We start from the raw sequence: 12741 nt of genomic DNA, 5'->3' as shown, positions 1-12741 counted from the left end.
AAAGGCACAGACATAGATTTTCTTTGAATAGAAATTTTTTTTTGCACACCAGTTGCTCAAAATAGGTCAAGTCGAGGAATTCATTTTACTTGCATGGGTGACTCCAGGCGTGGTAACTAAATTACCTGATCATACCATTGTGTGTTTCATTGTTTGTAACAAACCCTCAGACACCAATCTCACAATATAAAACAACTCTTATGTTTAAATTCGAGCTACATGCTACATGCAAATTATAATATTTTGACATGTCACAGTAGGAAAAGTATTGAGTGTCGATAAACTAATGAAATAAATAAATAAATAAAATGAATAATGGCTGGATTCCATTTAGCTGCTTCAATTTTAGAATCCTGGTGTTCATGCTGGCTCACTGTCACACTGGGACACTTGAATAGAACAGAACCATAGTATTGTTATTAGGAACACTTGTAGTAACTACTGTAAAAAAATAAAAAGATAGATGGATAGATAATAAATAATATAATAAAATAATAGGATCCTAATATGACACAAGATATTAGTCTCTCCATTCTCTCCTCTGTCACTATAATGATCATGTATCCACTTTCAGCACCACAAAACTCTCAACAATGACCCTCTTCTTCTCTTTTCTCTTGTGAATTATAAAGTGTGAGAAGTCACAAATGAGCAGTTCTGGCTGACATGAACAAAGCAAACATCCAGTGATTCAGTGGCTCAGGGGGCTACTGATGCTCACCACACAGTCCTATATTTTTTAATTACCACGTACATGGTAATTAATTATAGTCTTACATCACTGGATTACAGATTGCATAACTCCCACCAGCTGGACAAGCAGGGATATTCACACACAAGCACACACAGTGGTCTGGACACACACCCAGAGCTGGATCTCACACCAGAACATTCTGTATAAATGTTTTTAAATGGATTACAGCCACCGAGGATGTGTCATGCTAACTGGGTGTACAGAATATTTAAATAAATGGAAGAGCCGGGATGAATCACCCTGGCAAATTGCAGGATAGGCTGCACAGTATTGGACAAACCCAATTAATTTTTAGGAACATCTTCTACAAATGGCCTAATGTGGTTTAAATAATCAGCCTGCACAAAGACATATTGGAAATAGAAGAGGACTGGAGGACCTTGAAAAAGCTTAAATGTAAACTTATGTATAAAGCCTTTTGGAGCAGTGCAAAGTTTGATAAACTCGTGTCACTTGAGCCAGCCTCTGTCAACCACTCATCATCTCTGCTTAAGGCAGAGGCTGCTTGTAGCAGCTCCTGCTACATTAGCTGATATTAGCATTATACCCCCACATTTCTGACAGATTGTCAGTGGTCAGGTTGCGTTGTGACAAACAGTTTTGACAAGGAAGAAGAATTCAACGAATACTAAAGCGATGGAGTAATCCTTTAAGTCATTGAATGTGGTGGAGATAGACTATGACTGCCTAACCCAACCCCAAAGAACTGACTGTTTATGTATTATTCTATTCAAGCATTTCATATGTGCAGTACAGTTTTGACATCATTTCACTTCCCATCATGAGAAGAAAAAGGGAATTTCCCTGAAATCCTCCAGGAATTGAACAGAGCACGACCACTTTTGGATCTTTTGGGGAAATCTTGGAGCACTTCTCTCACATATATCCTTCATAAACAAGACATTTCCAGTTGTGGTTTCCATTTTGTGGTCCACATTTTCACCAGCACTGAACTGGTTGGGCTAAATTTGGCCCGGACGTCTCTCATGAGAACTCCCTCCGGCTATTGGAAATGGTCATCAAATGTGCCTCTCTGCAAACTTCCCTCCGGCTATCTAATGATATAACTGTGTTCATTTCAGCATCCTCCTTTATTTTTGTGGCATTGTTTGGGTTCATTCATGGAGATTGCTTTTCTAACTTCACTTCCAACTTGCAGTTCTGTAGATTGTTGTAATGTAACTAGCCTCATATTTTCCCCATCCCACTTTATGAATTTTTAATAACAATTTAATGCGTTTTTCACATCTGAGTGGCCATCTAAGGACTCATTCTGTCGCTCTGTCTCACCCATCAGCCACTTTTCACTTCCTCCAATCTCCTGTATTTCTAAGGAAATTTTCAGACCTATGATTTACCACTTGTCCACCAGATGCCCCAAACATTCCCACCTTTTTCACATCACCTGATTCATATCTTCACTCACACCAGTCCTTTGTGAAGCTTTTCTGTCTGACTGTTCCAGGTTCCTTGCTCTTACCTGCCTTCATCCTGTAATCTTGCACTTATGTTTTGACCAGCTGTCTGTCCCTGACCTACCAACTTGCCTTTCCCTTATGGACATGATTGCCATCTCTGACAGCCTTAAGGGGATAGTTTTGTTTTTTAGGTGGGGTTGTATGAGGTATTTCTACATAGTCATTGTGTTACTTACAGCAGACAGCAGTCAGTACACTCCCAGTTTGGAGAAGCATGGAAGTAGAGCAAAGTACCTCATACAACCTCACTTAACTCACTTTGACTGTACCTACCTGACTGTGTGCTTGTATGTCTGTGTGTGGGGCTTCATCTCTGGTCCTTCGACTGTTACAGCTTTAGGCCCTGAAACTGTAGTTCACACATCCCAGAAGTCATTATCCAGAATTTAATGGTTTGGCTAAAATGTTCTTATTTGTAAGACCTACAGTTGTCCTTGTCTTGCTCAAAAAAACTTAAACTTAATCTTAAAATTAAGAAAACAAATTTAAATGATTAACAGAAGGGTGAATCTATGGAAAAATACTGATGATGATCTGAAAACATTTAAGAAATAAGATAAGATAAGATGGTGGGTAAGAAAATACTCACAAATAGATATACTCAGATATAAAGGAATTGTTAATTACAATTTGGAAATTCAAAAGATTGTTAAAAAATAATGATATGAACAAATATAAGACAACTGTTTGATATCTCATCAGCTCTGTGTACATTCATATTTACTCTGTTGATGCCTGATGTTTAGGTAGAAATGCCACATGTGTAGTAATGTGTGTATAGTGTTTGTATGTATAAGTATATGATTGTATATTTAAATGTGTTTGCATAACTACCATTTTGATGCTGTCTGGACTGTGTTGGTCGCCATAAATGTTCTATTTTTTGTGTTGTGAGAAAGGTTGGCGTAATGAGCTCTGGCTTCAGCCTGCTTCTTTTCAATCATCTGCTCTAATCTGTTTTTTCACTCATTATTTTTCTCTGTCTGGCTGTTTAAGAACACAGGCTGTATTCATGTTTTCAGATGAGCAAATTATCGTATGTATTATTCCACTGTGGTTTTTAACATAATAAAAGATAAAACCATAATTGTTGGAGTGGCATTTTCAAAGCCACTTTGAAAGTGATGTCCACTAATCAGTTTGACCAGAGAATTTTCCTTCATGAGGGAACAGGTTGTGCTACAGAGGCCTTTTTTTCAGCTTTGCTTATAGAAATGTAAGTCTGACTCTGCAACACTTCAGTCCTGTGAAGTCATATGTCATACTGTAGGTTGTCAAAAACAGCAGAGGCATAAATCATCTCCTCCTGCTGTCAAGCAGAAACCCCAGAATGAGACAGACAGTCACACACAGAGAGAAGATCACAAGCCACTGTCACTGATTTGGAGTTATTCCCCATTAGCATCTAATTGTGCCTCTATAATGCCTCAGTATGAGCTGTAACTTCCCTCCGTCATCCTCTGAATACATTGCAAGGAGCTTTCGTGAAGACCATGAAACATCTTTTACATAACACAGGTGAGGAGCAAAGAGCTGTTTGCAATATAGTCCATTTGTCCTCCTGGATTTTGCGAGTTTTGTGTATAGTGGGTGGTAAAAGAAAAACCTGTCAGTCTGATTTTCTTGGTTCTTTTCTGTTATAAAGGCTGTCTAAGTGGGCAGCCAGCAGGAGAAGCTCTCAGGTCCCGGTGACTCACCTGACAGCCTCTGTGGATCACTCTCCTTGTCAAAGCCCACTCAAAGCCGTCTAAAGTGGTCTCGTTTCCACCGCCTTTCTCATATGAATGTACGGATTATGCAATTCAAGAGCCCTTCATCTCTGTGCTGTAGACACAGTTTTGGAGATTGAAGAGGACACAACTCAGGCAAAGCTGATTATTATTCAGTTTTTCTTATTGTAGTTCGTCTATAACAAGGGACACAATACTTTGACATCTGAAAGTCTTGATCTTCTTCAGTTAAATATCAGTAGTTCAGACAATGTAACAACCATGTACAAGTATTCCTTGGACACTGCAACAGTGAAGAATGCATTACTTCACAATTAACAGCAAATGACCTATTAAACCTATTTAAATTAAGCTATTTCCAGTGGAGGAAGGTGTTTTATAAATATTTTTACTCCACTATATATGTTTTTGACTATAGTGTTAGTTGCATTACAGATTAAACTCTTACATTTAATTTATGTTTTGTTTTAAGATATTTTTGGGGCATTTTATGCTTTATTTGACGGTGACAGCTGGAGAAAGAAACAGGGAGAGAGGGGATGACATGCAGAACCCAGGAACCTGGACCTGAACCCAAGTCACTACAGTAAGGACTTCACCCAGGGCACATGCTGTACCAGGTGAGCCCCAATTTATTTTACTTCTGATACTTAAAGTACATTTAGGTGCTAATTAGTTATGTACTTTTATTTAAGGAACATTTCAAGGTAAGGAGTATTTGTATACCATAGTACCATAGTAGTGTGACATTTAATTAGGTAAAATAATCAAATACTTCTTTCAGTACTGGCTATTTCTACCTGCAACCCCTCCTCACGTTGTGTACATTTACTCAGTACTGAAGTACTGTAGTGCATTTGTCTCTGACTCAACCACTGCTACTTTCTCCCTCAGATAGTTTGACTGTAATAATTAATGACTTGAAAATGTTTGTTCTCTTTCAAAGCCACATTATCACTTCAGACTTAACCCTCATGTTGAGCACCATTCATCAACCTTTCCTTACACCCCAGCTCATCTGTTTAATAGTTTGATATTTGGCATCACCTAGTGACAGAAAGAGGAATGATGCAAGTTATAAATAATGTTAGACCAACTTAAGGTCAGAGTGTATCAAAGGAAACAAATCTTATTTTGGTCTTACCACATTTTATTGCCAAAAAAGCTAAAAATAGACTTTTCCCTCCATTTATTTCACCATAAAAGTCATGGAACGTTGTTTCTCCTTTTTTTTTCTTTTTTTTCAACATTTTAATGACGTGCTAAGCAAACATGAAGTCATAAATTACAACATGTACCACTGACAAAGTTACATAACACACAAATGGATCTTAATACAATGCAAAAAACAAAGTACTTGAAGACACCTGCTGAATAAATGATAACAGTGCACAATACAAAAAAATATGCAAATATTATATTTCCGGTAAATACATCAGCAAAAACGTACAAAATAACGATGAGATGGCGTCAGCCATCCAATGGTAGCGTTTCTATAGTTTCACTCGGGCAGGATAAGTTCCTGCACTGGCAGCTGATAACACACAGACAAGACATCGGTATTTAGATCATTTACAACTGATGATAGAGTTTATGCTCTTTTTCATACAGAGCTGTGGTTTTCTCCACATTCCTGCTCATGTCTGCACACGCACACACACACACACACACACACACACACACACACTCTCTCTCTCTTTATTCCAAGCGATCATGAGGCACTACGTATATCTCCAGCAGTCCAGTATTCCCAGCAGTCTGAGGTCTCCCTGGTTCAGTGTACCTGCATGACACTGTGTTAAGTCTAGGTGTAGTAGATGATCTCTGGTATCTGCCCGTCCTCCACTGACGTACCGTTGTTATTTCCAGGTGAGCTAAAAAAGAAAAAGGTCGTCTTGGTCCCCGTTGCTGATTCCTGGGTCACTTTCTTCAACCCTTTCGTGCCATAATGGGAGTCAGGGCCCTGAGGTGTAAAATTAAGAAAGTGAGTGATCAGGTTCATCCTAACTTTGGTTAAAGCAAATCATGTTCAATCATGCAACATGTTTTTTTTAAATACATCAAGTTCAGACTGACCTTTAACGTGGCACATGCAGTGTAGCTGACACTGGGTAAGATCTCCACGGGTTCTTTGAACATCACTCTGAACGTGTTCGCTGTGCCGTCGCAGCTGAAACCGGTGTCGTTCTGCCCCAGTGTGATGCGTTTGTCGCTCTCTAAGATCTGCAGAACAGAGTAATGTCTTTACGGACTGAACAACAAGGTGCAAAACAAACAAACAAACAAACAAAAAAACAGCTGGCAGGGTATATTGTCATGGCATTTCTGAGTTCATTTGTTTAGTAGCATATTTTTTCGGTTGATAACTGGAAGTATTTGCTGTGCCCGAAATAATTTATTATCCACAATATATGTTCTGTTGCTTTAGTAGGCTCTGTAGCACTGTGGGGATGTTGTGATTACACAGTATGTGTCTTAGAGATCGCCAGGATGCCTTACAAATCATCATCTTTCAAGCACTGTGACATTTTAGACTCTTGTTTCAAGAGTTATTTCTGCAAGTTGACAGATAGTCGATATTAGAAATGCTGAACAAATTTAAGATGTGGGCGGTAATTCAGATGTCTGGAACCAAACTATGACCATCATATGCATTTTGCCTAATCCAAGTACAGAGCAAGAACAGTTTTTGATAACTAATTAATGATTTCAAGAGCAGCCATTAACTCTTCCAGTGTAAATATGTTTCAGATGAATAATACATTTTAGCTAACAGACAATACGTGTCAGGGTTTGGTGAAGTTTCAACATACAGGGAAAAATTCACTTTAAGAAAGGCAGAGTTACTATTTTCTCCATCAACAGTGGTCTCTACAGATCACACTGTAATACTGACAGCAAAAAAAATTGTATGATACCGAAAATGGTGTGCTTTTAAATGTTTTCATCAAAAAGCGTAAGTTACAAACACAGTGATGATATTCGCACTGTGAGGTCTTTCTGTCATTATTCCTTAATGCCAAAGTTACCTGTATGTTGACCTGATAGTCAGTGGGTCCGTGTATTGAACCATACAAGCCAAAACCCACTATCGATATTCTTCTGTTAACATTGAATCTATAAAGAGAGACACAGAAAGAGAAAAATGAGAAACACAAAACTTCGGCACATTTTCTCAGATTAACAACTGACTGCCGATGTTCGTCATCTCACCTGATTCTGTCGCTGGTACCACTGTACCCCCATCGACTCTCAACCTGCTGGAATCTATTAATACTGCACTCCTCCCCCCTGAGGCAGCAGCGAGGCCTGTCAATGTAGTCGACCCGTGGTTTGGGGTTTACTGTAAAGTGTAAAAACAGATTTACCACCTCCCGATCGAACAATATTCCAGACTGGGCAGGCCCTGTTTGCACAAGAAAGAATATCAAACTGGTGTCTGTGGTTTGAGTTGTATAGACATATCAGGAAGAAGACGCATATACATAACATTTAGTAGTAGCTGAACTGGTCAGCATAGTGTTGGAAAAAAAAAAAAAAAAAGAACCACGGCAGCATGAGAAACAATTAATATCTTCTGTGATGCGCTTACCTGCAGCAAACTCCTCGACAGTCATGAGCGGGAAGCGAATAAGTGGGAGGGCTTTACCCAGAACCTTCTGTTTGTTCTCGGAGGTCGGGGGAAGCTGTTGTCTGTAACACTCGGCCTCTGCCCAGCGTACCACCGCCCCAAACAGACGATTCTCCCTGATGCTGAGTGTGTCTCTTTGTAGCACTGCACATAAGGTGTCTGCACACCAACACACAGAATATTTGTCATTTCACATCCAAACACGCTGTAGAAAAAGAAAAAAGAAAACTCACATACCGAGGTCAATGTCTGTGAAGCCCTCTGCGTTTATTGCGTCCGCAGTGCTTTTGTCTATGGTGTCTAAGCAAAGACTGGCAAGTTGAGGCTCATCAAATAACCTTGCCTGTAATGAAATTACAAAAGAGGACACATATAAGTATCAAATAATCAAGACTAGTCATTTATATTGACTAAATGCACGCATACAAGGATGAAAGCTGTGGGGGGAAAACAAATGTCTTCTTTATTTATTAAATAATATGTCAGATTAACTGAAATAAAGGATTAATTTTCATGAAAAATGTATGTAGAGTTTTACATATCTTCACCTAATCTCGGAAATCCTGACAAATTAGGATTTGTGGCCAAAATATCCTTCAAAACCTCATAAAATGTTAATAAAATTAAAATGAGCTGACAAACAGTGGCACTGTCAATTAAGAGTAGTGTGCAGGTATTGGGTCTTTTCTTTTCTCTGTGGTGCTTTAGCTGGTCAATACGTGTTGGAGAAGAAGAGTGTTTTTGTTTTGGATCAGAAATCAGCTCCACTTGTAGCCTGAAGAAACAGCAGCCAGCAGCAGTAACAAAACGCTGACCTCAAACAAATGGCAGCATGAAACCAAAAATAGAACAGCTAACGTCATAAAAACTCCACCATTGATCGCTGGAAGACGGCCTGGTACGGACATAAAGAAAGAAAAATGGCTTTATCCTTCACTGTGAGGGCTGCTATCAGACAGTTTGCAGCAGACACAAAGGTGAAAACTGTTATTACATTATTTTATATATAGCCCCAGAAAATAAGCCTTGGGTCTTAAAGGACCAGTGTGTGGGATTTCGTTGCTGATTGCAACCTCTCCTTCCTAGTGTGAAGGAGAAACAACGGTGGCCGTGAAACGTGCAAATAATATGAAAGCTTCTATCTTGAGTCCATGTTTAGTTTGTCTGTTGTGAACTATTGTAGAAACATGTTCAACTAGTTTGAAGACAAATCATGGTCTGCTGTACACCTCACACAAGTGAGATGTGGAAAGCGCAGATACACTGAGAATTGACTTTATAAACTACTAAATAAAGTAGGAGGCATCTTGTGTCGAGCAGGTAAACGTATTAAAAGGACTGGTGGGTAGGACTGAGTAGCTTCTAGTAGCGTAGTTGCTGATTATAACTCTGTCACCTCACCGCCTCCTTCCTCGCGTGAAGGAAAAACTATGGCTGTGAAATCACAAAAATCTCTATCTCGAGTCGATGTCTAGTTTGTACATGCTGGGCTGCTGTAGAAACATGGTGATTCAACATGGACCTGTGGCTCATTCTGAGTTAACAAAAACACAAAGAGTCTTGTTTTCAGAGGTGATTACACACCAATGCTATACATATTATATTCCATTTCTGCCATATTCTGTGAATAATATAAACTGGACCTTTAAAAGGTGGGTTCATGTCTGGCCTAGCAGTGAGTTTTGAATTTCTGTGGCACGATTTGGAGATAACTGGCAAACTTTTGACACTTGACCTTTAAAGCATCAAACTATTTCATGTGAAATAATATGATGTGACAATGACCTGAGTGAGGAGCATGAACGCGTTGTCAGCTCTGAGGTGTTTGGTGAGGAACTCCACGCAGTGACACTCCAGAGCAGGGACGGCGTACTTCTTAGCCGTGTACAGAGTCGTCATCACAGTCTCTGGACCGATGTGGACTTCGTCAGAATATAGGAACCTGCGCAGAGAAAACAGGTAACAGTTTGGTCACGTATTGATGTCGTTATCTGCATTTAACACTCGGAAAGGTTTAGCAATCACACATTAGACCGAAGAATTACATTTGGTGGTGTCAGAATAAATTAATAAACACTTTTTGAAAACAAAGTTACAATAAAAACAATACGCTTCAGAACTTAAAATATCAACTTAATAATTTAAATAGTTACAACAGATACCATCGGTTAAGAAAATCTCTAGGCCTGGAGCTCCACTACTGAGAAGCCCGGACACTTTTAATGATGAGTCAAGATGTTGGAGTAGAGAGAGGGTTATCTCATAGATAACCAGCGAGGATTTGGTGCAGTGTGGTCCCTTCTCTTAGTGTGCGTTAAAAGCCTGGCAACAACATTTTATATCAACTGCAGTCTTTGGACATTACATCCGCTGACACCAGAACAAAAACAGTCGATTCTGGGTAAAATAAAAAGCACAGATGACCTTTTCTAAAGTCTCTAGAGGAAAGACATGACCTCATCTTCGTCAGCTGAAAAAAAACAAAACAACTTCAGTCACCTGAGTATCGAAGGACAACTCTGAATCAAAAAATAACCTCAGGGTTTCGGACATCTTTTCATTATTATTATCATTATTAGATAACACAAACAGACTAGAGGAGAGATTATTAATGCTGAAACTGCTGGAGCCGAAGGAGGTAGTTATAATTACATCAGATTTAGAGTCACTCAATGATTTTTTGGGGGACATGGAGAGGCTAGGTACTACTTTGGTCTGTCTCACTGAGTATCAAACGCGGCCCGAGAGATCAAATGTCTGGCGAGCTTTATGTAGCCTTGTTCACACAACATTAGCACTATTCACCAGCCAAATGCTGGTAAAAAATGCAAGTGTCTGGTAGATTTACCTCACTCGCCAGCTCAAAAAACAACAACAATGAAACGCCTGAACATTAGTCATTCGCCGGGGGGTGCACCCTGCTTATTCTCTTATCATTTACATAATAGCATTTCATGCATGTGTGGATACCCTTCTGAAAATACGGTGCACTCAACTTAGTCAGTTATCGTGTCGTGCACTAGCCCACACAAACGCTGCGGTGGTGAAACGTTTTTGTCAGTCATGAACTTCTTACGTCTCCCCGTCCAACGCTCGGCAAAAAAAATCCGACACAAAAGCTTCCAGAGTTAATCCAGAGTGAGAGAATCAGGACTAATCGTCGTATAATGAGTGATAAAACATGAAGACGGCTAAACCTGTCTGTTTCTGTGTCTAACACTAATGTATGTGAGCGCGTTTTGGGACAAATTTTGCTTCTACACTGTTTTTCCTGAGACAATATGCTCTTATTTTACGAGCTGCTGTGACATGTGAATTTCCCCAGTCTATCTCATCTTATCATACATGAACATTATCTGACCTTTCTTTGTACATCAGGAGTGATTTGTGCTATGCATCATGTAGGTTTTAACCTCACTAATCCAGGGGCGTCCAGGCAAAACATCCTATTAAAAGATCTTTGTAGTGGGGCCTGTTCCATACTTGGATCGGCTTATTATTGTTTTTATTATTGATTTATCTGCAAATTCTTGGTTAAAATATTGGTTTGAATATGGTGAAAGATGCCTCTCACGATCATGTTCAAAATGCTTGTGTTGTCCAACCTAAAGGGAGACAAGTAGAGCTATACCTCCAGTCTAGAAGCTGAAAACAAAGAATATATGTGTTTGAAATTATGGCTATAACAATTAAAATATTATCATAACTGTTGCAATTTAGCTTTCTACTGATGCACTACTGATAATCCATTACTCAGCAGATCTACAGTACACTATATTTAGCTAATGCTTATGAACCTTGGCGTGTGTGTAATGATCTGAAGGTTATACTAATGCTTTAACCCACTGTTACCTGTCACATCAGTTCACCTGTGCTTACCTGAGCAGGGCGAGGAAGGCTGCGGGCTCCACGTCGGGTAGCTCTATTTCAGTCGAGGTTGTGGCCATCCCTCCGTTGAACATGGCATCAAAAACGGCACTGCCGGCGGCCAGCACGAATTTATGGGCCGGTATCCTCTGGGCCTGTCTGCCCTTCCCGACCACGAACCTGACGTCGCTGAGCAGCTCGTTGTTGAAGAGGAAGGCGAAGCGCTCCTTCAGGGAGCTCTTCGTCGCCTGCCAGTTGTACATGGGCTCCCGGTGAAGGCCGAGGACAGGCGGGGAAGCGGACCGGGCAGGACCGGAGGCTGGTACGTTGGAGAGCACCGCCGCGGCTCCAGACTGGACCGGGTTGGACGCAGCCTCCTGACCGTCATGGTTTGAGGCTAAGCCGCCGCCGACGACGCTGCTGCCGCCGCTCCCCGTCGCCATAATGACACACTTGTTTTTTTATTTATTTTTTACGTCTACAAAGAACCGTGAGTGACACACGAGCATGCACCGACCGTACCGTGAGCGCTCCTTATTTATTTACGTTGTATCCATCGCAGCGGACGCCATCGCTCCTTTTCTTTACCTGCTAGCTCTCCAGACTGCACGCATGCGCAGAAGCACACATCTTTCAAAACAGTTTTTTTCCTATTAAACTTTATTGACAAGTTGAAGAGCGGCAAACTAACAATAAACACTTTAAATAAGACTTAATAGGATTACCAAAAAGGAAAATAATTTAATTTAAAAAAATGATATATGTTTGCAAATAACCAATTAAAGGAGAGTGAGATAGTGGCATTATAATCAAATCAAGTTTATTTATATAGCCCTTTACAATAGCCAGCCGGTACCCAAAGTGCTTAACAACAAAGCCGTGAAAACAATACATAGCATGTACATAACTAATAAATACAATACAATTAAAATACAATTAAAATTAAAAGTGCTATAGTGTTAAAAACCTTCTACAGTATGCAGTGCAGTTCACTATTTGATGCAAGATTAAAAGCCACCATAAAAATGTGCTAAAGGCCATATTTAACTTTTACTGCACGTAAAACACGTAAAAACAACATTATATTTGAAATATATATACTCAATGATGATGGTTTAATAATTTTATATTGGTGTTTTTAACAATTTTTTAGGGCCTATTTTTTTGGGCCCCTGACACTCGTGGGCCCTTGGAATTGTCCTAACTTTCCCCCCCTATACAGCGCCCCTGAACAGAATGAGTACACCTGAGGAACGGCACTGCCCTAGTCAGAATTACATT

At 39.8% G+C, this 12741-nt stretch overlaps 1 protein-coding gene across 2 annotated transcripts; it reads right to left on the bottom strand.

Moving 5' to 3' along the window:
- Positions 1 to 5094: 5094 nt before the first annotated feature.
- Positions 5095 to 12092, bottom strand: LOC109142885 (BTB/POZ domain-containing protein 1). Of its 2 annotated transcripts, none has more exons than XM_019278041.2 (8): positions 11473 to 12092; positions 9379 to 9535; positions 7831 to 7936; positions 7555 to 7752; positions 7176 to 7368; positions 6992 to 7079; positions 6039 to 6185; positions 5095 to 5925 (listed from the first exon to the last, which is right to left on the bottom strand). In XM_019278041.2, the coding sequence occupies exons 1-8, from the start codon at positions 11901 to 11903 to the stop codon at positions 5767 to 5769; spliced, it is 1479 nt and encodes a 492-aa protein (XP_019133586.1). In that variant the 5' UTR covers positions 11904 to 12092; the 3' UTR covers positions 5095 to 5766. The 2 variants fall into 2 exon arrangements, with proteins under 2 accessions (XP_019133586.1, XP_019133587.1); XM_019278042.2 differs by having other exon boundaries at positions 7176 to 7305.
- Positions 12093 to 12741: the final 649 nt, after the last annotated feature.

The sequence above is a fragment of the Larimichthys crocea genome, chromosome VIII (assembly GCF_000972845.2).
Source record: "Larimichthys crocea isolate SSNF chromosome VIII, L_crocea_2.0, whole genome shotgun sequence".
NCBI classification, from domain to species: domain Eukaryota; kingdom Metazoa; phylum Chordata; class Actinopteri; family Sciaenidae; genus Larimichthys; species Larimichthys crocea.
The sequence above is the reverse complement of the archived record's forward strand: the minus strand, read 5'-3'. Positions and strand labels throughout refer to the sequence as shown.

Coding starts and splice junctions, on each gene's coding strand:
- LOC109142885 (XM_019278041.2), bottom strand. CDS start 11,903: ATGGCGACGGGGAGCGGCGGCAGCAGCGTCGTCGGCGGCGGCTTAGCC. Junction 7,753..7,830: donor CTTCACAGACATTGACCTCG/GTATGTGAGTTT, acceptor GTTGGTGTGCAG/ACACCTTATGTGCAGTGCTA. Junction 7,369..7,554: donor TGTCGAGGAGTTTGCTGCAG/GTAAGCGCATCA, acceptor TTGTGCAAACAG/GGCCTGCCCAGTCTGGAATA.